The 27,393-nt window shown below is 35.9% G+C and overlaps 3 protein-coding genes and 1 long non-coding RNA gene across 4 annotated transcripts; 1 reads left to right on the top strand and 3 right to left on the bottom strand.

Annotated features, from left to right (window-relative positions):
- Nucleotides 1-148: 148 nt before the first annotated feature.
- LOC146948644 (uncharacterized) lies at nucleotides 149-6,359 on the bottom strand. The gene is made up of 2 exons (XR_015026929.1): nucleotides 5,995-6,359; nucleotides 149-822 (listed from the first exon to the last, which is right to left on the bottom strand). It is a non-coding gene; the product is annotated as an uncharacterized LOC146948644 (long non-coding RNA).
- Nucleotides 2,871-5,276, top strand: LOC146948645 (putative disease resistance RPP13-like protein 1). The gene has a single exon (XM_085744854.1). It carries the CDS (start codon nucleotides 3,523-3,525, stop codon nucleotides 4,195-4,197), a length of 675 nt encoding a protein of 224 aa, XP_085600980.1. The 5' UTR covers nucleotides 2,871-3,522; the 3' UTR covers nucleotides 4,198-5,276.
- Nucleotides 6,360-7,741: 1,382 nt separating the features above from the next.
- Nucleotides 7,742-13,473, bottom strand: LOC146948643 (uncharacterized). Its single transcript, XM_085744853.1, has 7 exons — nucleotides 13,297-13,473; nucleotides 10,680-12,298; nucleotides 10,510-10,591; nucleotides 10,296-10,362; nucleotides 8,788-8,973; nucleotides 8,618-8,678; nucleotides 7,742-8,435 (listed from the first exon to the last, which is right to left on the bottom strand). Exons 2-7 carry the CDS (start codon nucleotides 12,265-12,267, stop codon nucleotides 8,221-8,223), a joined length of 2,199 nt encoding a protein of 732 aa, XP_085600979.1. The 5' UTR covers nucleotides 12,268-12,298; nucleotides 13,297-13,473; the 3' UTR covers nucleotides 7,742-8,220.
- A 2,920-nt stretch (nucleotides 13,474-16,393) lies between these two features.
- On the bottom strand, nucleotides 16,394-25,741 carry LOC146948642 (uncharacterized). Its single transcript, XM_085744852.1, has 6 exons — nucleotides 25,393-25,741; nucleotides 24,483-25,230; nucleotides 23,317-23,523; nucleotides 21,421-22,327; nucleotides 17,896-20,416; nucleotides 16,394-16,942 (listed from the first exon to the last, which is right to left on the bottom strand). Exons 2-6 carry the CDS (start codon nucleotides 25,159-25,161, stop codon nucleotides 16,913-16,915), a joined length of 4,344 nt encoding a protein of 1,447 aa, XP_085600978.1. The 5' UTR covers nucleotides 25,162-25,230; nucleotides 25,393-25,741; the 3' UTR covers nucleotides 16,394-16,912.
- Between the last annotated feature and the right edge of the window lie 1,652 nt (nucleotides 25,742-27,393).

The following is a 27,393-nucleotide window of genomic DNA, read 5'->3' as shown; positions in this document are numbered from 1 at the left end:
TCCATTACTCTCTTTCTTTCTTTCTTTCTTTCTTTCACAAAATGTGGAATCTTGATCGTGATTGGTACTCTCCAAAACACCTCCTCAACCCTCCCACCCTTTATGATTTCCCAGTAATACTACTATTCCATTATTATGAATATGATTCTTTTCTTTTTATTTCTTCATATGCATGCATGCATGCATTATTGCATTCTCATTTATATAATTTTTTTCCTTTACAGGGTGATCGGTTCATTCCCAATAGAAGTTTGATGGATCTTGATCAAGCCACCAATTTTTTTCCTTTACTTCATGTAGTTGCAGTATTGAAGAGCTGAATTTACTCCAACATGATTTGAAGAAAAGGTTGTTAAAGAAAACGTTTTTGTTCATTTTAGATGATGTATGGAATCAAAACTACATTAGCTGGGAAACTTTGAAGAATCCATTTGTGTATGGAGCTCCTGGAAGTAAGATTATTGTAACAACAAGAATTGCTCATGTGGCATCAATTATGCAGACTGTTAAGCCTTATTATCTTTCAGAACTATGTGATGATGATTGTTGGATGCTGTTTTCAAAATGTAACACCCATACTAGACGTATCTAGAAAGTCTAGCACGTGCGTTATCTTTAGTACTGGATACATTAAAATTTACAACAATAAAACTTCAAATGAATGTTTATACAACAACATGCGTTCGTACAAGAGATTACATCTTAAACTTTCCTAATACATAATGTATACATCCTTGAAGATCCACATCATACGACATCGGGTACGAACCAACACTTGTCACAGCATCCATTCGGCTACTAGCTTGCAAACCATCCTGATATCTGAAACAAATAAGGATTGGGATGAGACATAATGTCTCAGTGAGTTCCACCTAACCCTAGGCTATAGGCGACCTCTGGGGAAAAACCTATAGTCGCCACGTGTCTACAATACAACCTGACGGTTGATTATACGTGTGTGGAGTCTTGCTTCCCTAGACGGTAGTGCATGCTAGACCCGTCATAGGCTTATCTTACTTGTTATAGGCTTCTCTTCTTATACGTGTCATGGCGGTTAAGGGGAAACTAAAACCGCAATGCCAAGATACGATCTACGCATCATGGCCTTCACTTGCTAAAGTCATGACACGACTCTAAACCGGACGATTAGGGGAACCTAAGATCGTCATCGGTATAACTCTCTTAACTTGCTTACTTTTCTTACTTAAATAAGATGTATCTAATAAACTTCCTTAGTCTTGCCACAAAAGTGACTCTTTCTAGCTTGCTAGCTCTTGACTTTCTACTTCTATATTCTTTTTAGTTCTTGACAGTCTATGCCAAGGCTCTATGACATAACACACATAAATGTATGATGAATATGCATAGTCAACTTCATTGATTATGTTAGCGTGTAACAAACAATTATCTTGGTTCAAATTTTACGGATTAGTTCCGAGTGGAGTAACCCCGGAAGATAATCCCTTACTACCGGTGAAATGCTTAGCAAGAGCGCACCGGACTCCCTTAGTGAACGTGCGGGTCCCTTACGGCTTACCCCGTTCCCCTTGGAGAACCTTTTGTACCCAACCTTGGATTGAATACAAAAGACACGGCACCTTAGCTTAGTGAAATGCGGCTCCCTTGCGGTTTAACCATTCCCCTTGGGGAACCCCTTGAATCCAATTTGGATAACAAGAGACATGACACTCTTTCTTACTTTCTTATAAGCCTTAGTCTTATGCATGAGAAATAAACTTAAACATGTTATCTCTTTTACCTCGGACCCTTAAACGATCCCACTAGAGGTAAGCTTAATGCTTGTTTAACTTACTTTGTGAACGGATATAAATCGATTCACATCTTACCATACTCGTATGGCACTTAACTTCTATGCGAAGAGATTACACTTCACGTCCTAATATTCTAGAGATTCTTACTTAACTTACTAGTTCTCAACAACTATGTCGAGGCTTTAGATTTCCCTTTTCTTAATGGTTGACTTGCTACCCGTTTCTTATCTTAACATTCTTTCATTGCCATGCTTTGCTAACTATGCCAAATACTTGCTTCTTCTCAAGAGATCTTTACTTAAAATTAGCCAATAGAATCTTGGTTTGAGGGGTTTATTTCATAAAAGGCTGCTCGGGTAACACCGGCTTAAGGGACGTCAATAAGACCTAAGACGAGCAAACAATGCCTTAAGCACTGTCTTGCTCGCGAGGCGAGCAGCATTACTCGCCGTGGCTAGTTGCATTGCTCGCGAGGCGAGCTAGGGGCGAGCAGTACCCCTGGTTCAGTTGTCTTGCTCGCCATGGCGAGCTCACTTGCTCGCGAGGCGAGCTGTGGCAGTCCAGCCCTGCATAAAAGGTGTTCTTGACCCAAAAGCCTCAAAACCAAATATCTTTATGCATAGTATGATTCTAGAGGTCATAGGAAACTTGTAAAACATTTGAATTGCAAGCATTGGCAAGTATAGCAAGCATAACATAAAAAGGGGTGCTTACACACTATATGCAAACCCTAAAAATTCATTTCTTATCTTACAAGTCAATAACATAAACTCAAGGTGGGAAAGCTATCTAAGGAACTCACCTAACATGATTCACACATGATTCCCAAGCTTCAAGCATCATCTTCACCTCACATGACCAAACCCTAGCTTTTTGCCCCTTTTTGCATTCTTTGTTCAAACCAAACCAATCTTGTTGTTTTCTTGCAATCCATAACATCTTGATCTTTGCTTGATCATCTTTACTCCAACCCAAAGCTTTCTAACCAAAACCCTAGTCTCAAAGGAATCTCTATGTGAGGAAATAGAGATATCAATCCAAAGCTTCTTGTTGTTCTTGAGAGAGGAGGAGAAGGAAACTATGATGTTTGATCCATGGGGGAGAAGATTTGATAACATGGTGTGGTAGGGAGAGAAGAGAGGGAACCGATGGAGAAGAGGGAAAGAAGAGAAAAGCCTTGCCAACATCTTAGGAGAGAGAATGGAGAAGAGGAAATGAGATATTTTTGGTCCTCCACCAAATAAATATCTTCCTCTCGTGCAATTACCAAACTGCCCTTGACTTAAGCGTGTTATACACGCCTCTGATACTTAACCCGTAATAAGCTGATATTACGTAATGAATATTCTCCATTAAACTTTCTTCCAAAATAAGTTCTCTGGGACGATCGACTGATACAGTTCTGATACTGACAGGCGGGATATTACACAAAACATGTATTTGGATATGCAAATTCAAATGTTCACCAAAATTTAAAAAAATTGGTAAACAAATAATTAAAAAGTGCAAAGGATTGCCTTTGGCTGTGAAGACACTTGCAGGACTTCTGAGGTCTAAAGATGATACAAGGGAATGGTACAAAGTACTGAACAGTGAGATATGGGATTTGCAGGATGATGAGAGTAATATTCTCCCAGCTTTGAGATTAAGTTATCATTATCTTCCATCACATGTAAAGCCATGTTTTGCTTATTGTTCAGTTTTTCCAAAAGATTATGAATTTGAGAAGGAGAAGTTGATCTTATTGTGGATGGCAGAAGGTTTACTGCAACCATTGAGAAGACGCAAGAGAATTGAAGAAGCTGGAGATGAGACCTTTAGTGAACTAGTGTCTAGATCGTTTTTTCAGCAATCGAAATGCAATAAGTTGTGTTTTGTAATGCACCATTTTGTAAATGATTTAGCTCAATTTGTATCTGGAAAATTTTCTGTCAGAATAGAAGGCAATTATGAAGAAGTGGAAGAAAGTGCTCGATATCTGCTGCATTTGATTGCACATAAATTCCCTGCTGTACATTGGAAGGCTATGAGCAAAGCTACTCACCTAAGAACCTTCATGGAATTAAGGTTAGTAGATAAATCTGTGAGCTTTATTGATGAGATTCCACATGACTTGTTGATCAAGCTCAAGTCTTTAAGGGTGTTATCTTTGGAAGGCATATATAATAAGGGGTTTCCTGATTCAATTACCGAACTAATACATCTTCGGTATCTAGATCTGTCTGGGGCTAAGATGAACATATTGCGGGAAAGCATTGGTTGTCTGTACAATTTGGAAACTTTGAAGCTAGTTGGATGTACTAACCTACAAGAACTTCCTAAAGATTTTCTTAGGTTGGTTAACCTGCGTTACTTAGATATTATCACAATATTGAAGAAGGGTGAACATATCATAATACAAAGTTTGGAAGCTTCTCTTACATGAATGAGACTTGAGGAGCCAAAAATGTGGCGGTTTGTTTTAAAAGATAAATGAAAGGTAAATCATGACATATATATAATAATCTACAATGAATCCTTCAATGTTGTCATAAACGAAGATGTACTAGTCTAGTATGCTTTGCATGAGTTCTGACTTCAAATATATGGTCGAGTTTTATTTGGTTTTTGTTGTTTTTAAAATGCAAAAAAGCAATTAGGCAGAGTTATTTTTTTTGTTGAATTGGGATAACATGGTCATCTGTTGTTTGTGACAGTATGATCGACAATCACAAACTTATCCATCCAACTTACAATGGTTCTACTCATTGGTATCTGTTTAACAGTGAACTGGTAATGTTCGGAGAGGGAATCATCGAGCGAGATCGTAATATTGCTTTTAGGGGACACATAGATTACACGTCCACATAGCCATCTATGCAAGTAATCATTACCCACAATTAACTTGTGATAATACCCATCAAATCTCACTTGCTCCCAAGTATCCTGCAGAATCACATATCCTAGTTCCATCCAATGATTGAAAAACCTCCAACACCTGCTTGTGCACCCCACAAGCATCATAACTTTGGTCTGGAAAACATAGCACAGTGAGCAATGTTTTAAAAGCTAAACCTTACCGGAATGTTCAATTGGTTGAACTGTGAACCAACGTTGGCAACAGTTCGATTGCAGTTTTTTCCCAGTTCAAGTGGTTTAAAGTTGTTGAACCTGATCTAGAAGTCTAAGCAGTTCAATGTCTAGTTCGACTTTTAAAACATTTGAAAGTGATCCACAACCTCCACCTTTGTGGGTTCAATTCATATAAAGGCAGCACCCACAATATAAATATACTCATACATGGGCTTTGAAGCGAGCTTACAAAGCTTCTAGGCTTTCCAGTGGTTCGGTAAGAACCTTCATCGAGTTGGTAACAATGAAGCAAGGATCGTGCTGCTAGAAGTTATTGGCATTTGGTTGCTCTAGGAAGGTACAAAAGTGGAGAGGGAGAACACATAAAATCGGCATAAATCTTTTAAAAGAGCATACTTGTAACTTGAGCATAATTGGAAACCCATTAAGACATGACACCTCATAAGTCTGCAAGTTTAATCCAATAAACTTGATTTTCATGAAAATGTGTTCTTTAGTTAGTTCCTTAACTGCTATCTCTTTCTCTTCAATGATAAAAAAGACTACACAATGCCATGATTATAATTATCCATAGACTCTTTTTTAAGGAGCAAAAGGCTTATATTAGGAAGGGAATACAACGGGTATTCCAACCCATATAGACTCTGATATCTAAAATGTCATGCACTTCAACAACCAATTTACATAGATCAAGAACACTCATTGCAAACAAATTACAAAATTTTGCCGTGCTGGTTTCCATGAAAACAGACTCAAGGAATAGAGAAACTAATTTGTGCAAGAGATATCCGTATGTCTAGACTAAGGATAACATAAAAGGAGAGAAGAACAAAAAATGTTCATCCGAATAAATGACCGACAATGATAGTCAATATTGTAATAGATAGAACACCAAAAGTAATAATAGCATCTGGGTAAAATACCCTCAATGATTTTAGAAATGATTATCATCTGAATGTTAAGAGCAGCACACACAACAAGTATTTCTCCCTAAAGTTTAATTGCCTAAAATCCTATTGAAGATGAACAGCATAATCTTTTACACGTGTGTCTTATTCTTCAGCCTTACAAAATACTATTATTTTTCATGAAAAATAAAAATAACAAAACAAAAAAGCAAAATATTTTGAAAGTGTAGAGAAGTTCTTACTCAACAGATGTTAACATCTAGTCAACATTGAATTGATTCTCATTTCTCACACAGCTTGATTTGCATTTATGCTTGTTGTAAGTGCTGCTAACATTGACGAAGGATGGGCATTCTACCTGCAGAGCACTGAACTTCCGTTCAAGCCTATATACAAATAGATTTTTTTGAGTTTTATATGTGAAGTATGACGGGATCAAACCAGTATACAACCAACAATCCTGCTCCCGAGTCCCCTCTACCTCAAGTTCTTCCCGTTCCAATTATGAGGCAGACTCATTTGGCATCCTCTTGAGTGGACGGATGCATGTTGGAGCTATATGGGACTATAGCTCCACATGCTTTTCCCTATTTTTTTTTATTTTTAATAGATAAAACACATATAGCATACACGCATGGTAGCAACTACAAGTGTTGAACGTGTTTTTTTAGCTATGAAAGTTGTGAAGAGTAACCTATGTAATAAAATGGGTAATTAGTGGCTAAGAGATGTTCTATTAATAATTAGCAATGATGTCGTTTTATCTCATTTTCAACAAATGGATAGGAGATGATTTTCATTGTAATGTATTGCATCAAACAATAAGGTAATAATATTTGACGATTAAAAAAAAATTGTTTGTATTATTGATCCCTCCGTCCCGGATTAACTGAGCCAAAAGCTCATTTCATATGTATTAAGAAAGTATTAAGAAAAATGTATAAATGAAGGAGAGAAAAATAGTTTTATGTGCACTTGTTAACTATTGGTGTATTTTTCACTATCATAAATATAAAGTGGAATATATTGAATTAGAATGATGAAAGTAATATTAATTAGAGTTATAAAGGGAAAAGTAATTAATATTGTATTGAAAAATGAAATTGTTCAGTTATTTTGGGACATTTTTTTTTACAAATGGTTCAGTTATTATGGGACGGAAGGAGTATTACTTATTTGAAATTTTAGCTCCACATGTACCTAAAGTCTGGATCCGTCCCTGCTCTTGACCCCATCACCTTCTTCTTCATCTCCAAACCCATACCCTCCAGGATTCATTTATAGTTTGTTTGCATTCTCACTCAAAACCATATACCGACTACTTGTGTGGGTGATTAAAAGAGAGTTGGTTTGGTCATAATAAATATCGTTGAGTGTGGGGTTGTAGGTAGAAGAAAGGAGGGAAACGAAGGACAGATGCTCAAAACAATCCCCCTAAATTGCACCAACAAAACCATTAACCGTCTCAAATTATGTAGTGAAGACATATTTTACACCAATGTTCAATTATAATTCGTAATTTTATCAAACCCAAAAAACACCCACTAAAATATAAAATACATTTTTTTTTAGCTTGGATTATAAAAGAACAAGACATTACCTTAGACTATAACATTCATATGTAGTAATTTATAATAAATCGAAAGAAAAAATAAGGAGTCAAAGAGAGAGAAAATAATAACAAATACAAAAACATGGAGAGCCATCGACCAAACTCATGGGAACGAAAAAACTATCTAAATAAAACATGTATTAGATAATTCAATTTAAAATAAATTAATATTTAGTTATTGATTACCAAAATTATCCATCATTATCATTATCATTATCATTAATTGAATACAAACACGTATTGAAAGTCCTAAAGGAAGATAAACACAATATCATAGGCGCACTAAACTGAACATTGAAGCAGGTGTTAATCATAAATGCCAAAGCTTGTCTCACCTAAACAGTATGCATGCGTGTATGCATAGCATTCAAGATACCTTACCGAATCATAATAAAGTTTGTATTGCCATTTCAACTGCTTTGGACATGCATGTGGCCTTGAAATATTTGTGTAAGCTTGGTATGCAGTTAACTGTAAAAGTAAATTTAATCCTGAAATATATAGTTCTTTTGAGGCAAATACACTTTTAGACCTCAATGTATGAAACAAAAATCCAACGAGCAGGGCTAAATTTCACAACAATTTCACGCAAGGAGTCGCGATTTTTAGTGAACCAATTAAATCCTCTGTTGGTTGGAAAACACGGTTGGGTATAGCATTAATATTGTACCACCTAATCAGTTTGGAATTCGTGATGCTTTCGTGAGTCAATTCTTCGTGATAAATATCATTTCTAAAACACCAAAAAATATTTGGCCCCATATCTGTGTCCTATGATGTATGTAATGTGTTCGTAACACAAACAAGTACACTCTAAAGTACGAACGGCATGTGTCAATATTCGTCTCAATGGCTTTCATCCTACTTTCTTCTTTAAGCAGTTTGCTCCCCCATCTGGTGCTGAGGGTATATCATTTTCCTGCACTGATTCTATAACTTTGAGATAGTAACCCCATGATGGATTTGCTGGTCTTATGGGCCGCTGGCCAAATTCATTCCGTGACACAAACTCTTGAACGTTATCAGCCATAGCCAACCTTTCTAGATAACCCCGAAGATCACCTTTAGGTCCTGTTAATAGTAAAAAGGAATGGAAGTGTAAACATGAATAAACAATCTTAGATGCATAAATATCAAAATATATTGAAAGCATTGGAATCTAAAAAAGACTTTGAATATGTCAATCAATGGAAATTAGCAATAATAAGCAAAAGGTAAGGTGTGTGAGGAGAGAAATATGAACAGAAGACTACCTAATGACGAGTCTTTGGTGTAGTGGTAGCGGTAAGAGTAGGGGAATATGGCCGTATGCATCTGAAAACAATTCCATTGGGAGGAGTGACCACATAGGAGGAAAACCAGTGTAACACAAGAAAGCAAAGCTTAATGCATAATGAATGAAAGGAAAACAAAATGAGCTTACAGGATTCACAAGCGCCTTGTAAGGGGAGTCATCCACTAATAATGTGTTTGACTCGTGGAACTCTCCCTTCTCCCACGGAAGATCAGGTTCCAGCTTCTCCCACAGCTTTCTGAGTTCCTTCAACACAAGGGGCTTCTCTTTATTCTCAACAGTACTGAATTTTGTTGTTGTACAGTGGGACTGATTCTAAAGAAAACATAAAAAAGATTCATTAGCATCTAGAAAAATTCCAAGTAGAAATTAATTGCTAACAGCAATAATAATTTTGAACTTCATCTTTAACTTACTAATTAGTAATACGAAAAACAAACTATTTTACTAACACAGTTGTAATTTACAATATCAAATCCAAATCCATTTTGTCCAAAGTGAAATCCATATATAAAAGTTATTGCTTCTGTTAATTAATAGTAGTAGTTACTTGTTAGTAAATGATATGGAAAATCCTCCACAAGGGAAGGCATGCAAGTCAGCTTGGCTGTAAAAGCATATTGAGTTATAATGCAGAGACCAATGCTATTAAGGGTGGGATGTCTCTGCAGCAGAAGCAAACAACAGCAATCACGCCTTATCCAATTAGGTGTGGTGGCTACATAGATCAAACGATGCCACAATGTTCTATCACGAATCATATTTCTACTTAAATGATTGACCTCTAATTTTTCTCAGCATTCCACCTTTTAGCCAAGGGTGCTTTGCCTTTTACCAAACTTACATTCCTTGTGCTCCTTCTCTTTATACTTGAGCAGAAGCCATATGCTTCTAAGGCTTGTCTACAAGTCTCTAACCTCCAATTTATTTCCTCTCTTAACTCTCCAAATAGGACTGTACAACAACCAAGCCTTATCCCACTATCTCCAAGTTGGACTATATCATAAAAAATAAAATTAAAATTAAAAAAAACATACACCTTGGTGTTGGCTCTTGAATATGCTTCATAAGTACATCCAAGACTTTAAAAAGATAGAGACTTTAGTTGACCTATAATGCAGTTCTGTGGATATTGGAAAATCTTGTGTGGCCCCCCATACATATTCTTGATAGTTCTAATGTAGGAAATCAAAACCCCTATCTTTTCTAGCTCTTCAACCAAACCTCTCTTGGCACTCTATCATACACCTCCAAATAACTGAAAACCATGGAAAAGTCTTTTTGATCCCTCTAATAATCACTCGTCGTAGCAAATAAATTGCTTCTAGAGTCTACCCCAAGTGCATAAAACCAAATTGAATTTTAGTAATTCTGGTATCTTTTCTTAGTCTCAGCACAATAACTATTTCCCAAATATATATAATATGTTAAAATTAAACAGGCGACATGATACTGCAATATTTTGTTGGTCAGCAAGAATTCTCCCAGTAAAATTGTTAATGAAGTACAACTAGGAAAAGATGTACCATTTATCCCAATACTAACTTGAGATATAGAAATTATTTATAGCAAACTTACTTATCTAACCAAATATCCCCTAAAATTATGCTAAAAACTAAAGAATTAGAATAGATTACCCAACAAAAGAGCAGTCTGGATGCAGATTTCCCCATAAGATGTTTGATTACGTCATCAACATTACACCTGCCAGTACGCACAAGCATCAAGAATAGTAAAAATAAAGCCTAAATTTTGAAATGCGAATAAACCAGCACATGATTACATTGTAAACCCAAGACAAACTAATAAACACAAGAAATAAGATAAAATCAATCAAAGGTTAGCAAATACTTGGCTCTAGATGACCAAATTCCCACATGAAATCTGTCAAAGCAAAACTGTAGAAAATCATCACAAAAGGGCCTCTTGTACACTGCAAAAGGCACAGGTAAAATTTGTTAAATTCAACCAAGATCAGATATGGACTTGATATGAGAGAACTTGGTATTTGACCATGTTACCTTTTCTCCTTCTAACCCAAAAATCTGGTTCTGGTTGATAATATCCGTTAGGAACATCACTGACACAATCAGCAAGTAATCCATTCACATCAAGGATGAGAAGCTTGTTCTTTGAGTTGCTGATAATAGGTCTCTCCACTGAGCATTGTGATATCTTTGAGTTACCACCAATTCTTGTAACCTCAGCATGATCTACCTGTCTAGCATTTGTTTCTACAAGTGGCGTCACTGGAATGTCTACAAGACAAGATGTAGGTCTCTCCACTGAGCATTGTGATATCGTTGTATTACCACCATTTCTAGTAACCTCGGCATGATCTACCTGACTAGCATTTATTTCTTCAAGTGGTGTCCCTGGAATGTCTACAAGACAAGATGTAGTTGTAGATCTTTGCTCAGAACTATTCTCTACTATCAACTCCATTTCCTCAGCTTCAACTTTGTTCTGATCGGTTGAATGTTCCGTTTCTCTTTCCATTAAGCTATCTGTCAATGGTCCATCAGAAACTTCATGTGAATCATCATTGTGATGGTCCTGGATAGGTGGTTCCTTGATACAATGTACATTGTTTGAATTTTTCCTTGAATAGGTTTTAATGCACTCAGATTTATCAGACAAATCATGAACTTCTAGGTCCTCATCATTATTCATCACCAGACTTTTATTGTTCAAGGAATCACTTGTTTCCTTGGGGTTGGAACCGTTCTCATTTATACTTTGCTCCATATCCATTTTTACAACTTCTAACACAGACTCTTTTGCAAATAACTCTGCATCAGCTACAACTGAGCTGCAGCTACACCCTTTGTCTTTGATATCACTCTCTCCATTGCCCTTTTCTGCAGACTGACTGAGGATATTCTGCCCCTCCTCTTTATTTTCGCGTAAACAAATATCTGCTTCTACACATGGTGGGCTCATTAATGCATCAGCTGAAGGACATTGAATGGGATGTTCTAAGGGCATATCCATTGCAGATGTAGAAGTTTTTGATGAAAAAGTATTCTCTGGAGTGCCACAACCATTGGCATCACTTTCGACTACGTTATTTTTAGTCTTCCTCCTTTTTCTCTTTTTACTTTTCTTCGTCAATTTAACATCTAAATTGTTTTGGGAACCCGACAAATCATGAACTTCTAGGTCCTCATCCTGATTCTTTACCAGACTCCCATTCTTCACGGAATCACCTGTTTCGTCGGGGTTGGAACTTTTCTCATTTATACTTTGCTCCACGTTCATTTTTACAACTTCTAACACAGACTCTTTTGCTGATAACTCTGTATCAGCAACAACTGAAGGGCAGTTACTCCCTTTGTCTTGGATATCACTCCCTCCATTGTCCTTTTTTGCAGCTTGACCGAGGATATTCTGCTCCTTTTCTTCATTTGCCGGCATACAAATATCTGCTTCTACACAAGATTGGCTCATTGACGCATCAGTGGACTCGCATTGAATGGGATGTTCAGAAAGCATATCGGATACAGATGTAGAAGGTTTTGATGAAACAGTATTCTCTTGAGTGCCACAACCATTGGCATCACTTTGAACTGTACGTCTGGTCTTCCTTCCTCTTCTCTTTGGTCCCATATTAAGTCACCAAATAAATCCCTAGAATTCCCTAAAAAACAACAAAAAAATTACTGATCATTTTAAGCATAAATCAGAATTTGAAAAATCAAAACATGTACAGAAAATAAATCAAAACTCAAAGCAACATATATCACTAAAGAAACTTTGTTTAATTTTTCTAAATTCATGAACATAACAATGCATTGTTCCACTACCAAATTACTACTCTTCCACCTCGGCTAAAAAACTATGGATAATCCCCTAATAACACAAACTAAAAAAAATGCTATTATTATTGGAAGTATAATTTTCCTTTCTCTAAGTCAACTAGTTTCATTTGTGTTGAAAACAAAAACCCAAAACAAAGCAATGTAGAAAAGAAAGCTCAAATTCAAAAATAAACTTCATATCCAAAAAATAATAATAATAACCAATTAAGGTTTCAGATCTTCAAATTTCAAACAAATGAATTAACCATATGCAGTTTCCACAGCAACAAAAACAACAGATTCAAAAAACGGAAGAAGTATAATTGAAATAATCGAGAAATGTCAGAATGCATTGAAAAAAAGGATCAATAGTTTGAGGAATTATGATTTTCCATTTTCCAAGTCAACTTGTTTAAACTATCAATTCACTCCCTAAACTACTATCCTCTCTCCAATTTAGTCCTTAAACTATATAAATATACTACGTAGACCCTAAAATATTTGAACTTGGTCATGTTAAGTGTATAAAAATCCGTCAATTTAGTCTCTAACAACTTAATAGTTTGATTGATAGATATTGAAAATGAAAATCCGAAACACAGCAATGTAGAAAGTAACGGTGAGATTCGAAAACAAAAATTGAATCGAAGCTGTTACGTATTCAGATCTTCAAAGTTTGAAAGAATTGAAGCAAGCAACCAAATGCAATTTCCACAAGAACATAATAAAAAGCGGAAAAAGTAGAATTGAAAATGAAAAATTTCAGAATGCGTTGAAAAGAAAAAGCAATGCCATAGTTGAACGATGAAGAAGAAGTAGAGGGAGAGAGAGAAGTTACCTGAGTTGAGAAGCGAAACGCCGCGGTGAGGGTGAGAGAAAGAGATTGAGTTTGATATTATGAATAGAGAGAGAGTGAGAGAGAGAGCGAGGGTTTTTGTTGTTGAGTTTGTTTGTTACACGCATACACACGCGATATGAAAGAAAAGAAGGGTGAAAGACGAAAAGAATGTGATGTGAATGAGACACGGAAAAAGCTCTTCCTATTGGCAGGCATAGGAATTGGCTGATCCGAATCTTCTAAAGGTTACAATTGGAATTTGGATTTCATGCAGTCACGCAGTCATTCAATTGGATTCTATATTTGGTGAGATTAAACGGTTTAGATTTAACGATCAACAATAAATTCATTTTTTTTTTGTATAAATTTGCGGATCTGACTCTTCTAAAATGAATTTAATGCATAATGACTATATCAACAGTTATTTAATACTTTTTCTGTCCTTATATATAAGCAATTATTTGACTAAAAATTTGTTCCTAAATATAAGTTGATTTTCAAATCATTTATTATTTTTCCTAAACACATTTCTGTCAAAAAAAAACAATAAAGACACACACCTAATTAATATTATTGTTTTTTTAATATCAAATAATACACATATAAATAAACGACAACGCATTAATTACACAAACATTTTTTTAAGAAATTGATAATGACAAAGATAGATGAGAATGGATGGAGTATTAAAGAATTTTTTTTTTCACAAATATCGAAGATAGATATTGAATTTACGTTGTAACAAATCATTAATTTGTCATATCGTTCTTTCTTCGTTTACAATTTACTCACTAAGGGTGTGTTTGTTTCAAGTTATATTCGTAGATTCTCGAGAATAAAAAGATAGAAATATGCATGTCTATGTTTGTTACAAGTTTACTAAATTTTATTCCCGGGTATAAAACATTCTTGGGAATAGAAAAATTTTCAAGAAAAATTTTTCCAATGAAAAAGGTGGGAATAAAGTTCCTATGAAATTTTCCCAATGCAATAGTTGAAGGGTTGAGAAGAAATAGAAGAAGAGAAAGAGAAGGGAATGCTACCAAGTTTTTGTTTGAGTCAATACCCAAATTGCCGCTCAATTTGTAGGGCAAACAAATTCAAATCATTTTTAAAATACATCGACACTATTTTAAAATGACGTTAATTATTATACACCGATAATGTAAAATCATTTTACATATATATTTAATGATGTGTTTTCACGTCAATTATGTTTATGATAACTTTTATAATTATTAATTGAAGTAACGACACATCATTGAATATACATGTAGACCAAGTACGTATTAATTAAATTTGTTTAAAATACATTGAAATTTTTATTTATGTTTTATTGTTAACGTCGTTTTCCTTTAAAAATCTTCATTTATCTTGGCGCTCACTACAAAATTTGATAGAGAATTCTTTTTATTTTATGTTTTCAAATGTAAACCCTTTTCTCCCAATTCATTCCCCTTCTATCATTTGATGGGGTTTTCCCCCATTTTTGTTTTTCCAATTTTTATGGGTTACATGTTATTGTAATTTCTGGGTTTCTTCGGTATTTCTTACCACGTGGTTGGAATTGTTCTCTCAATTGACTATCCATGAGTTATATAAGATGCATCTAGGGTAGTAATACTTGTCTTTGAGCTTATAACTTATGTTTTATAACCTCGTTTGACTAAAAAGGATAAAATCATGTTTGAAGCGGTGTCCTTCCTTTGCACCGAGAGAAAGATGACTACTTTCGTAACCCTATTTTATTTTTATGGGTAGCTCAACTGATTTGAGTTAACGGTTAAGGAGTCGGAAGTTATGGTTCAAACCAGAACAAATGAGTAAATATTAATCTAACAATTAACTACTAACATTTTCCGTTAAAAAAAATTCTTATTTTCTCGGAAAAAATATGTCATTAAAAAAATATGTCGTGTCGATAAATTTGGAATTTTGCATTAAATATCAGTTATTTCATGCTAGTTGAATGAATCTTCCTTCAGTTTTAGAAGAAAGAAAAAAAATGAGTATTGCGCCTTATGTTATGATTGTTCTTCTCAACAAAGCTCTACAAAGAAAAGGTTAGAGGTGAAATACATGATATATCTAAGCAGAACATTATCTTTTTGAAGCTTTGCATTCACAAGATGATTGAATACATTTAAAACCTTGAAAAGTTGGATTGGGAAATTGTTTAAGATTGTGATGAAATCAAACTTGCAATCATTGCAAGACAATTGTAGTCAACCATGACATGATCAAAATTAACAAACTCCAACCAGAGCTGCTTAGCATATACTGAAAATAAGGGACCAAGATATCATTGATATAAGGAAAATGAATATTTGTGCAAGATAAGTATAAGGTCGAGAAAATCCCAAGGATTTGTGCAAAAACAGTTGAAATTCGAAAGCAAGGTGACTTAGGAGGGATATTGTCCAAGGTACATGCAAGAGCTAAGAAAAAGAAAGGGAGAAACTTCCAAATCATGTACTTGGTTATAAAGTCAAATCTCGATTTTATTTTAAGCAGTATATATATTTAAATTTGGAAGACCTGTAAGATGCTAAGGTTGTGTTTACATGTATTAAATAATAAATTTGAAAATTACAATTGTTGTGTGCAAACAATGTTGCTAATTCGTTCAATTTTACAGAAATCCGTGAAAAACAAAGACAGGATAGAAAACCTTGAATACTAGGATCATAACTTAAAATTAAATCACTCCTCCTGGCATACATACATGAAGGTACAAGAAACAATGTAAACTAAATCATGTTCGAACGAGAATAGTATTATATTCACTTGCAAGCTATAAACTACTTTGCTCTACACAGTGAAAACCAATATGTTCGAACGAGAATAGTAATATATTCACTTGCAAGCTATAAACTCTTTTGCTCTACACAGTGAAAACCAATGGCATTGCCAGAGAGAATTAGTCTTAGGTGCTAACCTGACTCTCTACCAGAGGAAGTTGATTAATACCTCTCCTCAGAAGTAAGCAAATACCTCAAAAATTTATAAAATAAAAAAGTAAAATGGCCTATAACATTTTGCAGTATAATTAATCATGACATATAATGCATCATAAACCCTCCACGATAGAAGACAGTTTGGATTAACAGCACCTCTGCGAGAAAAATGTTTCATTTCCATGGTTCAGGGAAAATATTTGATGAGGCTACAAGTAAGATCTCTGTCAACCATGAGACGCTTTGGAACCCAGAGTACTTGCGAAGTCAAAAGAAAGAACTTTTGTACAAGAAAAAAGAACGGAAAATTTTACTCTTTTCTTACGGCAATTTTTTGACTGCAATTTCTTTAAAGTTATTAGCTCATTGAAACAACAGAGGAGATATCTTGGGGAAAATCCAACTTAGCGATACTTATGGCCGAACCTCTTGAAAATACTACAAAATAAAAACTATTTCACAATATACATACAAATTTGAAGTTGACCAAGAAATCTCCAGGAAATGGAATGCTGATGAAAAACTGTCACAGATCATGATCTGATACGCTTTTCAATTGAAAGGGGGCAAACTCCAGGTAAGCACCGGCATTTTCTACAAAAGTCTGCAGACTGACAATTGAATGTTGAAAAAACATTGGCGAAGTTCACTTCCAATCTTCACACCTTGACATACTTGTCAACATAACCCTGAAGAAAATGTAGGACATGAAAAGTCATTGAAAGTAATCATCATTTGAACACTAAGGCAAGTTATTATACTTAAACCAACTTTCCAATTCTGACAATTATTTATAATTTTTGAATAATATATTTCAAATGTAATGCTTTACTTCTCTTTCCTTTTCAATCAAAAACGATAGAAGAAAAAAAGGCAGCAGTTCTATGAAGTTCAATAGTCTCTAAAATCTGTCTTCAGACAGGTAAGACGAGTTGACCATCAAGAATTTTGGATAGTAACTAGTAAGCAGAAGACAACACATGATCAAGTTTTCAATTTAGATCAGTAAAATATTTATACTTGGGGTGCGTTTGTTTCAAGTTATCTATGGAAATTCCTGGGAATAAAATGATAGAAATATGTATTCCTATGTTTGTTACAGATTTATTAAAATTTTATTACTAGGTATAAAATGTTCCTGGGAATAGAAAAAGTTTCCCAAAGAAAAGGGTGGGAATAAAGTTCTCGTGAATATGAGAATAATTTCTAGTGTAACTACCAATTAACCTCCCTATTATAATGGTATCGGGGAATATTATAATATTAACCAAACAACTTTTTTTAAAATACCTGGGAATAAAACTCCGATTCCTTAAATTCTAAGGAAAGTTATTCCTAGGAATAAATCTAGTAAAATTGAAACAAACAGCCCCTTAAGATTAAGATGCAGACAAAACCACAGCACTAGCCCTCTCAACCAAGTTAGAGTTTATCTTTTCTTTGAAAATGGAAGTCTGTGTATCCAGACTCTAGTTATTTTCTCCAAACACAGAATTGTTTATAAAATGCAGAACTGAGTTATTTCTGTGCAGTATCCACAGCTTCAGATAGTGATGTATAAACAGAAAACCAACATAAACAGTTACCTAAATGCTTCCTATGAGTTAAATGCAAAAAATACAGCGATGAGAAGATCAATTACCATCACAAGTTTAGTCAACTTTCGCTGTGATGAGTCAATGTATTGACTTATCTTCTCTTGAGATTTGGGTATACGATGGCCTTTCATGGCTCCGGACACCTTATCTACAGTCTTTTTCACAATGGTTTTAAAAGCCACCTTACTCATATTACCCTGTCGCCATGATGGTTTCAAAACCTCCTTTACAAAGTTTGCAATGGAAACTTTGAACAACTTCATTGATCTGGAATCCTTGCTCTTCTTTCTTTTCCCTGGAGATTTGATCTGATTAATCTCATCCTCCCCTGGAGACAGGTTTCCAACATCCATGTCATTACTTAGGCTCTCATTTTCAACAGCACCCACTTCCGCATCGGCTGTCTCACCATATTCATCATTATTCAGAGAACTGGTTGAGGCAACAGCCCCAACCTTCTCATGCTTCCTCTCTTTGGTATCCAGAGACTTGCGAGAACTTTTAGGCCTTAGGCTGATATTGGATTCACCAGTAACTTCCTGCTTCTGCTCAAAATCAAATTTCTTCAAAGAGGATGATGGTTCAATGCTATCAAAAAGTGGATCATATTGTACACGAGACCCTGGCAAGTTCTGATCAACAGCTCTTGCTGGTTTTGGCGATGCTGTCTGTCTTGATCCAGCGCTATCTCCTTCCCTATATCTAGAAGGATCATAATTATTATCATAATTTATATCATTTTCTTGTTGTAGAAAACTTGAACTCAATTTTGAACTAAGTGGCTGCTCAAAGGTTGATGCATAAGGATTATGGTGAGCAGAACCTCTTGATGCTCCGAAATTCGGAAGAGAAGTTGAATGATTGCTATCAGGAATATCTGGTGGATATCTGGATACGGTAGCAGTCCCTCCAGGTCCAGCCAAATTAACCTCAGATGAAGTATATTGAAAATTATGAACTGATTGCTGCTGCTGCTGCTGCTGTGATAATGGATTAATGTGGGAAGATGTGCTGAAATGTCCTTCAGGAGGCAACCTGCCGCCATAAGAAAGCTGTGGTCTGTTCACATCTGAATCCCAGGAAAATTGTTTTGGTTGATGATGCGGGCCGCCAAAAGATGTGGAGCTTGGAAGCGGTTGGTATGCTGGGTTCCCCTGATGGAGATGCTTGGGAGAGAAAGGCTCACGCATGAAAGCTCGTGAATTATCCTGCATTGGAGGGTAGGCTTGATGCTCAAATTGCGAACTTTGAGAATGAGTTGGTAACCCAGGAATCATGGAAGTCTGGGATACATAGTCAGTTCTCGAATGCAGTTGAATCTGATTAAATTCTGAAGAAATAAATGATTTTACAACTCCCAAGTTTGAACTGGAATTATACACTGCCTGTGATGGTGGTGGCGGTGGTGGTGGCAAGGACGTCCAAGAACTATTAGGTGGTACACTGAAATGAGAATTTGGTGGCGGTAATGGAGCTGGATAAGGTTCAAAGTTTTCTCTGGCAGTGGATTGGAAAGGAAAGAATGCATTTTGCTGCATCACACCATATTGGCTTGGAATTTGTGGCATATGCCCAGCATTTTCACCTTGGGAATGTGAACCAACAAAAGCAGGCAATGGGTAAGTATGAGGCAGAAATCCCACTGATGAAACACTTTGCGGAGGTAACTCTTTAGAAGCTTGAGAGTGCAATGAAGCCTGCTCTGATGCTACACATGGACCAACAGAACTAGTGGCTGACTGTAGTTGTGTAGATGGTAAAGGGTCACTGCCAGAAACCTCATTAGTAGAAATCGTTGATCTTTTATCAGATGACAAATCAGTCACGCAGGCCGCATTTAGAAACTGAGACGGGTAACCAGAAAGTTCAGGAACTCCGACGGAAACATTGGACTGTAGTAGATGCTGAACAGATGAACCATCTTCTGAGGGAATAACATCTTTATATATACCATCAGATGGTTTAGAAGCATCATCACTACTTAAAGCTTCAGGCTGAAAATCATCAACCAAGTGCTGCTGATGAGAATTTACTGCGTTCTGAAAACTATCATTTTCTTGTATTGAAGTCTTGGACTTTTCTCTGACATCTAAGGTTTCCTGCACCTTAGGAGAAACCTCTCTGATACCTTCAGAACTTGGATTGCTATTAACTGATTGACCGTCAATACCAAAGGTAGTAGACAAAACAGCACGGGACTCAGAATCTTCCTTTCTTTGCACTACTTCCTGGCCAGTTATATTCTGGTGAAGATCTATGTCCTGATTTCTGACTCCATCATGCTCATAATCTGACACTTTAGAAGAAATACTCTGCACTTCATTAATCCTAGAACTTTTTTCGCGAGAATAGAGTTCCACATCATGCTTATTCCTAGAGCGCCTTGAAGTAGCATTCTTGTCAGATTCATGATGAGAAAACCTACACAATGCTCCACGATAGCACTTTCTACGTAAGAAATCAAAGCATTGAGCCTTGTCCTTTCTCACATTCTCACCATGAACGTCACCTGAACGTCTTAACATTGGAGACCTACTCCTGCTCCTACGCCGCCGAGGAGACCAGCTGCAACAAACAAAAGTTGAAAATTTATAATAGAATATTCTTCAAAGGAGTAATTGAAGTGATGAAGATCCAGAACTAGAAATGTAAGTAAGATAATCAATCCTCAATTATGATGCAAAGATACGATATGAGTATTAGATACGATGTGTATGGTGTATCAGATAAGATTTTCCTCGAAAAATATATGATGCAATATATTTAGCATACAGATATATAGAAGTAAAAAAATCCACAAAATATAATAAATACAGTATCCCAATTCACAAAAAAGATAAAAAAAAATATAATAAATATAGTATCTCAATTAACAAAAAAGAAAAAAGAATATATATATCAATGCATTCCAACAATCATGACTGAAAATAGAGATGAAAATATGAAATGGGTGAAAAATTGGTCAACGGGTAATATACATTGCATTTGTGTCTGTGTGTGAGTGTCTGTGTGTGTGTGTGTGTGTGTGTGTGTGTATAAAATTGCAAAAACAGATTAATAGCTGAATGGGTGATATAAATTATATTTGTTGCAATTAATGAATGAGAGCTTCAACATCTACTATTAAATATGTATCTGAGAAGAGTCATGAAGAATGAGGTGTCGACGGCGTGTCGGGAGCATGTCAATGGCATATTCAAAAGCATCGGTTTTTTTTTTTTTTCTTTCTAAAATGGTCTCCAAACTACACCACCCATGTAGCCGGCTCCACTTAGTGGGATAAGGCTTGGTTATTGTTGTGGTCTCCAATACTGCACCAACACGTATCAACAGTGTGTTGGAGAGTATCAACATATCACACATAATTGAGTACGATACCGGAAATAAAAAATGTTGGTGCTAGTAAATCATCAGCTAACAGAGAGAGGTTTTAGCCGAGGTTCAACTCAGACAACAAAATAACCTAGGAAAAGACCGCTTGTGCATACATAATCTGTTTGTTTGTAGCCAATGCTCAAGTTAATAGAAGGTAATCAAGACATCCTACAATGCACTACAGCAGTATATACCTGCGAGAGTGGCTTCTTTTATCCTTTCTCCTCCGAGGACTACTTCTTCTTCTCCTCCTACTCCTTATGTCTAGGGGAGATCGAGACCGACTGCGACTCCGGCTTCTATCTCTTTTGTTCTTCCTCCTAGTCCGACGACTGCGAGATTCGTCAGAGTCACTATCTGCAGAACCTTCTTTGATATGCCTCCCAAATTCATCTACTTTTAGAACAGTTGGTTCAAACTTTGTGGTTTCCTTCTCACGTTTCTGTTCAGCAGTACCACTCTTACTATCAATGTCAAAGCTAGTATCACCTAACCCGTCTTTTCCTTGGAAAGCTTCTACTGGAGAATCAAAATTAACAGACACCTGATTTTCAAGATTAGGCTCAACACATCCATCACCAGTACGTGAGACGGATCTTTTACAGGTTTCCTCAGACTCTTGAACTAAACATGGAGATATTTTTGAATTATTCTGTGATGATGTGGAGAGCTGCCCGATCTCCTTTTGACTACAGGAGGGACTTCTAAATCCAATATCAGTCTCCAAATTACTCTCACAATCTTTATGGGCATCCGGAACACCAGGACCAGCTTCTGCAGAGACTGTAAAACCACTACTAGCATCTTTTATACAGCCTTCATCTTCATTATCTGAAGTTTCATCAGAAGCATAATCTTGAAGAAGTCTTATTGGGCTGCCAATCTGCATAAGTTGCTCAGAATCTCTGTTGGGATTAGTGGCTTCGCTATGATCAGAAGTACCATTTCTTATAAAATCCTTGTCTAGAGGAGCTGCCAATCTTCCCGGTCCAGTCCCCAGGAGTGATTCAGACACTTCAATTGAGTCATTCAGGGGACTATGAAACTTGGTAACTGACCTTGCACATTTCATGGGATCAACATCAGTTGAAGGTCCTGGTCCTGCATTTTATTTTAAGAGTTATCAACACAGGAATGCAAAATTCTCAGAAAAAGGAATAATATAAGACAGTTAACTCTAGCATGGATTTGGCATCAAATAATAAAGCACACATACTACTCTTTTTTGGTGGTGGCCGGGGTTCGAACTCCGGACCCTACCAACTGAGCTAAGCTCACGAGGACAGACACATAATACTCTAACATTACTGTTAGGATAGTATGGTAGGGGATAGTTTGGGTGGTTAATTAGCTGGGGGGGTGGGTATCAGTTATAAAATTGGAGGATCGGGAGATGGAAGAGTTCATTCAAAATATTAAAAATTCTGTTTGTAAGAGAGAATCCTTTGTGAAGGAGGAACCATTGGAGAAAAAAAAATTCTAATTTTTCTCTTGTTCATTCTATTTCCCCTATTTCCATTGTGAGTTCCTAAATCCTAACATGTAAGAGCTACTCAATTCTGAGAGGGCTACCTCAGTAACAGGATAAAAACTGAGCACTTTCACTTAAGCAATTGGCATAACTTCTGATTAATTTGTATATGTTTTTCAAAGTTTTTATCAATTAGATCTGGAGTCTAAACATCAAAGCGAAAAGTTATTGATCAATTACTGAAAAATCAGTGCTGGATTCAGGGTTTTTTAATGGTGGTCAGGCGCCAACTTAGCGGAATTGCGTGATGGAATTTTTTACTACAGACATAGGCAATTTGTGAAGGGACGCCCGTCACGGTGGCACCATAGGCCACAATGATGTGTTTATATGGTGTGTTTTTAGCCTTCCGCCACATTCAGCCATAGACAACATTGGCAGGATTCCAGTGCTGAAACTTACAGTGTAATGAAAAATCTTCTTTGTCCCTAAATTTTAAAAATATCAATCACCACGATGAATAATTGATTTAATAAACATATAAATGTATGGAAACTCTAATCACACAGGAAATAAAAAAATCAATCAAACAATGAACAGTGTTTCTCTGAAATGAAACCTTCATTTTGTTTGCCGACTCCTGTGGACCCAAAGGATGATGCACCACTGGATAAGATTATCTTCGCAGGTTCGATTTCAGTTGAATTCTGCAGCTGATGTATGTTCTCATTCATGCTAAACACCTCATCAACCCGATCATGCTGCTGAGTTACCACTTCAGTTGCATAAATTGATCCTTGGTCTTTGTCAGAAAGCGTGATATCATCTTAACCAGAACATGAGAAATAAAATAAAGCAGATCAGGCTCAAGTTATAAAATAATTTTTTTTTAAAGAATAAAATCTGTTCGTTAAAAGTAAGTATTTTTCAAAATAAAAATATACCCTAAAAAGCACTATCTGAGTTTTGGCCACTCCTCTCTTTCCCCTAGGCAATTTTGAGGCAGCTATCATTCAAAAATTAAGCTAAACTAAACCAGTTACACGAGTAAGGATCATCTTCATTTCTCAAAATAAATGGATGATGTCATAGAGAAAGAAAGACACACATCATAGATAATGGATCCTACCAATAAGTGGGTCCCACCACCATTAATTATTTTATATTTTTTTAAAACTTCTTTGTGTCTTTATCTCTCCAAATGGAAGAAATGGAGAGGATCCTAACTCCAGTATGCACTTTTACCTATTCAGCTATATAAACATTGCAGAGAACAGATAAACAGAAAATAATAGCTAGGATATTCACTATTATGGCCACCATCATAGAATTATATCAAGTGAACTGTATGTCTTTACTTTTTAAAGTGCGAGCAGCCGAGTAGTAACCCTCAATGGAATACTAAGGATGGATTATACTTATCTATAATTTGTTATCCAATTTTCTGTATATTATATTATAAAACTCTACTCCATCAGCATCTCTAACAATGGTAAGAAACTCCATATTATATTAGCATCCAGATTCAATATAAAAAAGTAATATTAAGAATATTATAAAACTCTACTCCATCAGCATCTCTAACAATGGTAAGAAACTCCATATTATATTAGCATCCAGATTCAATATAAAAAAGTAATATTAAGAATACATAACAACAGACTCATACATTTGGTCACATATTCAGCACACATGCACACACACACACCAATTCGAGACCAGAGCCAAGTATATCATAATTTAATAGAACGTTTAAAAAGGTGTTAGATAACAACACAAACTAACCTTCCATCTCCATGTCAGAATCAGTGCTTACAGTATTTTCTTCTACTGTCTGGGGCGGAGGTGGGTGAAGATCCATCACACTCCTAGTTGGCAATAGCTCGTCTCTAAGGGAAACCGGTGCAACCTCTCTACAATTTCCACCATCCTGATTGGTATCAGATTCAGAATTATGTACAGGTGCAATATCAGATGGACAGGAAGCTACAAATCCATCTACTGAATCCACACCCTTAGAGGAATTCAGGCCATTAGGAGGTGGTGGACATGGCAGAATTGGTGGTGGAGCAGCCGGCAATGGTGGAGGAGCAACAGAAGGCATTTGGTAAGACTGGAAATAAACCCCATCAGGAGACGGAGCACGAAAAGGGGGAGGTGGCGGTGGAGGAAGATGACGATTATGCAACATTTGTCCTTGGGGAGGCCAAGATGGCTGCTGGTGAGAGTGGCCAATAGGGGGAGGGATGGAATATGAAAGTGCGGTGTTTGGCGTGGTGGGGGGTCCATGTCCATGTCCATGTAAATAAACATGGTGAGGTGGTGGTGGGGCAAAATGCTGAAAATGGGGCGGCGGCGGAGGAGGTGGCAAACCCTGCTGATAACCCGATTGTAGCGGTGGTGGCGGCAGGGTAGGTGGAGGTGGAGGACCAGAATTCGAGGTGTGGTTCCCTTGATTATACATGTTTAAATAAATGTAACACTATGAATTAAGCAACAGAAAAGCGAATCTTGATAGTTAATAGAGAATCCCCTGAATAAAAAACAAAGATAATCAGAAGAAAAACGAGTTAATAGTAATAATTGAATTGATGGGCTAACTAAACCTAATCAGCATTGAATTCACTTCACACATTGGAGTATTTAATTTAATTTCTCATAGAATAAAATAAATCAAACATATATACATACATACCGTAAAAGATTTGAGTATGTTGAATTGAAATGATTTAGGCAATTAGCGACATTGGGCAATAAGAAACAGCAGCAGAAGCAGTGAAACGCGGCGTTTCAGTTGCTTTTGGAGTTGGATTTGGAAATGGAACAGAAACGCGCAGAAGTTAGAATCGCGAAAAGAGAAGGGGGAAGAAAGGGGTTTTGTTGAGAGGGTTTTCAGGTGGGTGGATGAGTGATAAATAAATAAGATAAACCCTAATTAGACGTTGGATTCACGAAGAGGAAGAAGATGATAATTTGTTTATTTAGGGGGAACGAACTGAAGAAACAAACACTAGTGCTGTGTTGTGTTGTGTTGTGTTGTGTGTGTGGGGGAATATCGCATCTTCCATTACTTCCAAACACCAATTTTTGAGATAGCAAACTAATTACACTTCAATTATTATTTTTTTATTAACTTCCTCCGATTATCATGAGTATATTTTGTTCAAAAATTGTTTTATCCAAAATTATTTATTTATATTTCAATTTTTGATGGTGTTTGGGATTCGATTCGAACCTCGTACTTTGCATATATTATGAATTATCCTTACCAATTGAAATAAGTTCACAGAGACTCTATATTTTAATTTTTGTTATTGCAATTGTTTATTATATCAAAACAATGTTGTACTTGTATGAAAAATCACGAAATGCAACACAAAAGAAAAACATATATTTAGATTGAAAGCGTAAAGAAAATTACAAAGTATAATTTCAAATCAAAGTATATTCAAAAACACTCTAATCATCATTCACAACTATAGTACCACGCCTCTCTTTCAAAACATGGATTGAAGTCTTGATTAAAAAATGCTGAAAATACAATAAAAACCTTAATTTTCAATTATATATATATATATATATATATATATATGGGACACCCGCGCGCACACACACAAATAAAAGAAAAACATTAGAACAACAAAATCACGTAAACATGCCATAACTTGAGTCATTTTTGTATTATACATGGATATTGTAACGGGTTTCTCAAAATTATGATGATCGACCACTTCCACATCTTCGACATTCTCATCAGAATCAACGGCTATAAATTCTTGTTCAATATTATCAACCACAAAAGGATCAAATTGATCGTTGTTAACTTGATTCGCCCCTTCACCTTTCTTGTCATAACTATTGTCGATAACCTCTCCATTAACATCTTGACTTTCAGCAGGAACAACATACTCCCTCAAAAACGTCAACTTAAACCACCTTTTGTTTCCAATATATTCAATCTTCACAGCAGATGGTTTGGTCAAAGATAGATGCTCAGCAACAGCAATATCAAATCTCAAAATATTATCGTCATTATTTTTACCAATCTGAACCTTGAAACGGCTAACACTTGGTACATATGACCAAAGAGTCTCGAGAGAATGAATTTCTTTGAAGTAGCGCGAAAAGAAAGCTCGACACACATATATCCTCTTCTACATTTATAGGACAAAAAAATAATTCAACTATCATTGAATCAATCTCAGACAAATAAACTACAAAGACAAAATGTAATTGTAGATTTTAATACCCCATGTGGAAAAATGAGTTTCAAAAGAGTTAACTGAAATGGTCGATCCTTCCCCTTCATAGTTTATGAGAAACATTATTTTAACCAAACAATTGAATAAAAATCAACCTAAGATGATAAAAATGTAATAATGAAATAATCAAAGATTGAATTATTATACGAAATTTAAACACACTTTTTTGTAGAAGACAATTATGATCATGATTATCATATTCGCCGATATCGAGAACAAGAATCTTCATTTGCATTTCACGTGCTCGGGAACTTAGGGTTTTCAATGAGAAAAACCACTAATGAGCAAAATTAACAGAGTGATGGCAAAGGGGACATAGCCTCTCTATTTATAATCGTGCAGCCCTATGTACCACTCATCATGGGCCCTATTGTTCGGGCCTACATTTTGTTCTACACAAATAATATTAAAAAATTGCTTTTTTGACATCACTT

Source organism: Medicago sativa, chromosome 2, assembly GCF_051527215.1.
Source record: "Medicago sativa cultivar Bolivia chromosome 2, Bolivia_mono, whole genome shotgun sequence".
NCBI lineage: Eukaryota > Viridiplantae > Streptophyta > Magnoliopsida > Fabales > Fabaceae > Medicago > Medicago sativa.
The sequence above is the reverse complement of the archived record's forward strand: the minus strand, read 5'-3'. Positions and strand labels throughout refer to the sequence as shown.

Bases quoted from the DNA above. Each gene is read 5' to 3' on its own strand.
- LOC146948645 (XM_085744854.1), top strand. From the start codon at position 3,523: ATGGCAGAAGGTTTACTGCAACCATTGAGAAGACGCAAGAGAATTGAA.
- LOC146948643 (XM_085744853.1), bottom strand. From the start codon at position 12,267: ATGGGACCAAAGAGAAGAGGAAGGAAGACCAGACGTACAGTTCAAAGT. The intron at 10,363-10,509 runs GTATTTGCTAAC...GCGTACTGGCAG, and splicing joins ATTTGGTCATCTAGAGCCAA to GTGTAATGTTGATGACGTAA. The intron at 8,974-10,295 runs GTAATCTATTCT...TGTTTTCTTTAG, and splicing joins CCAGACTGCTCTTTTGTTGG to AATCAGTCCCACTGTACAAC.
- LOC146948642 (XM_085744852.1), bottom strand. From the start codon at position 25,161: ATGTATAATCAAGGGAACCACACCTCGAATTCTGGTCCTCCACCTCCA. The intron at 22,328-23,316 runs GTTTCATTTCAG...AATAAAATGCAG, and splicing joins AGTCGGCAAACAAAATGAAG to GACCAGGACCTTCAACTGAT. The intron at 20,417-21,420 runs GTATATACTGCT...TGTTTGTTGCAG, and splicing joins AAAAGAAGCCACTCTCGCAG to CTGGTCTCCTCGGCGGCGTA.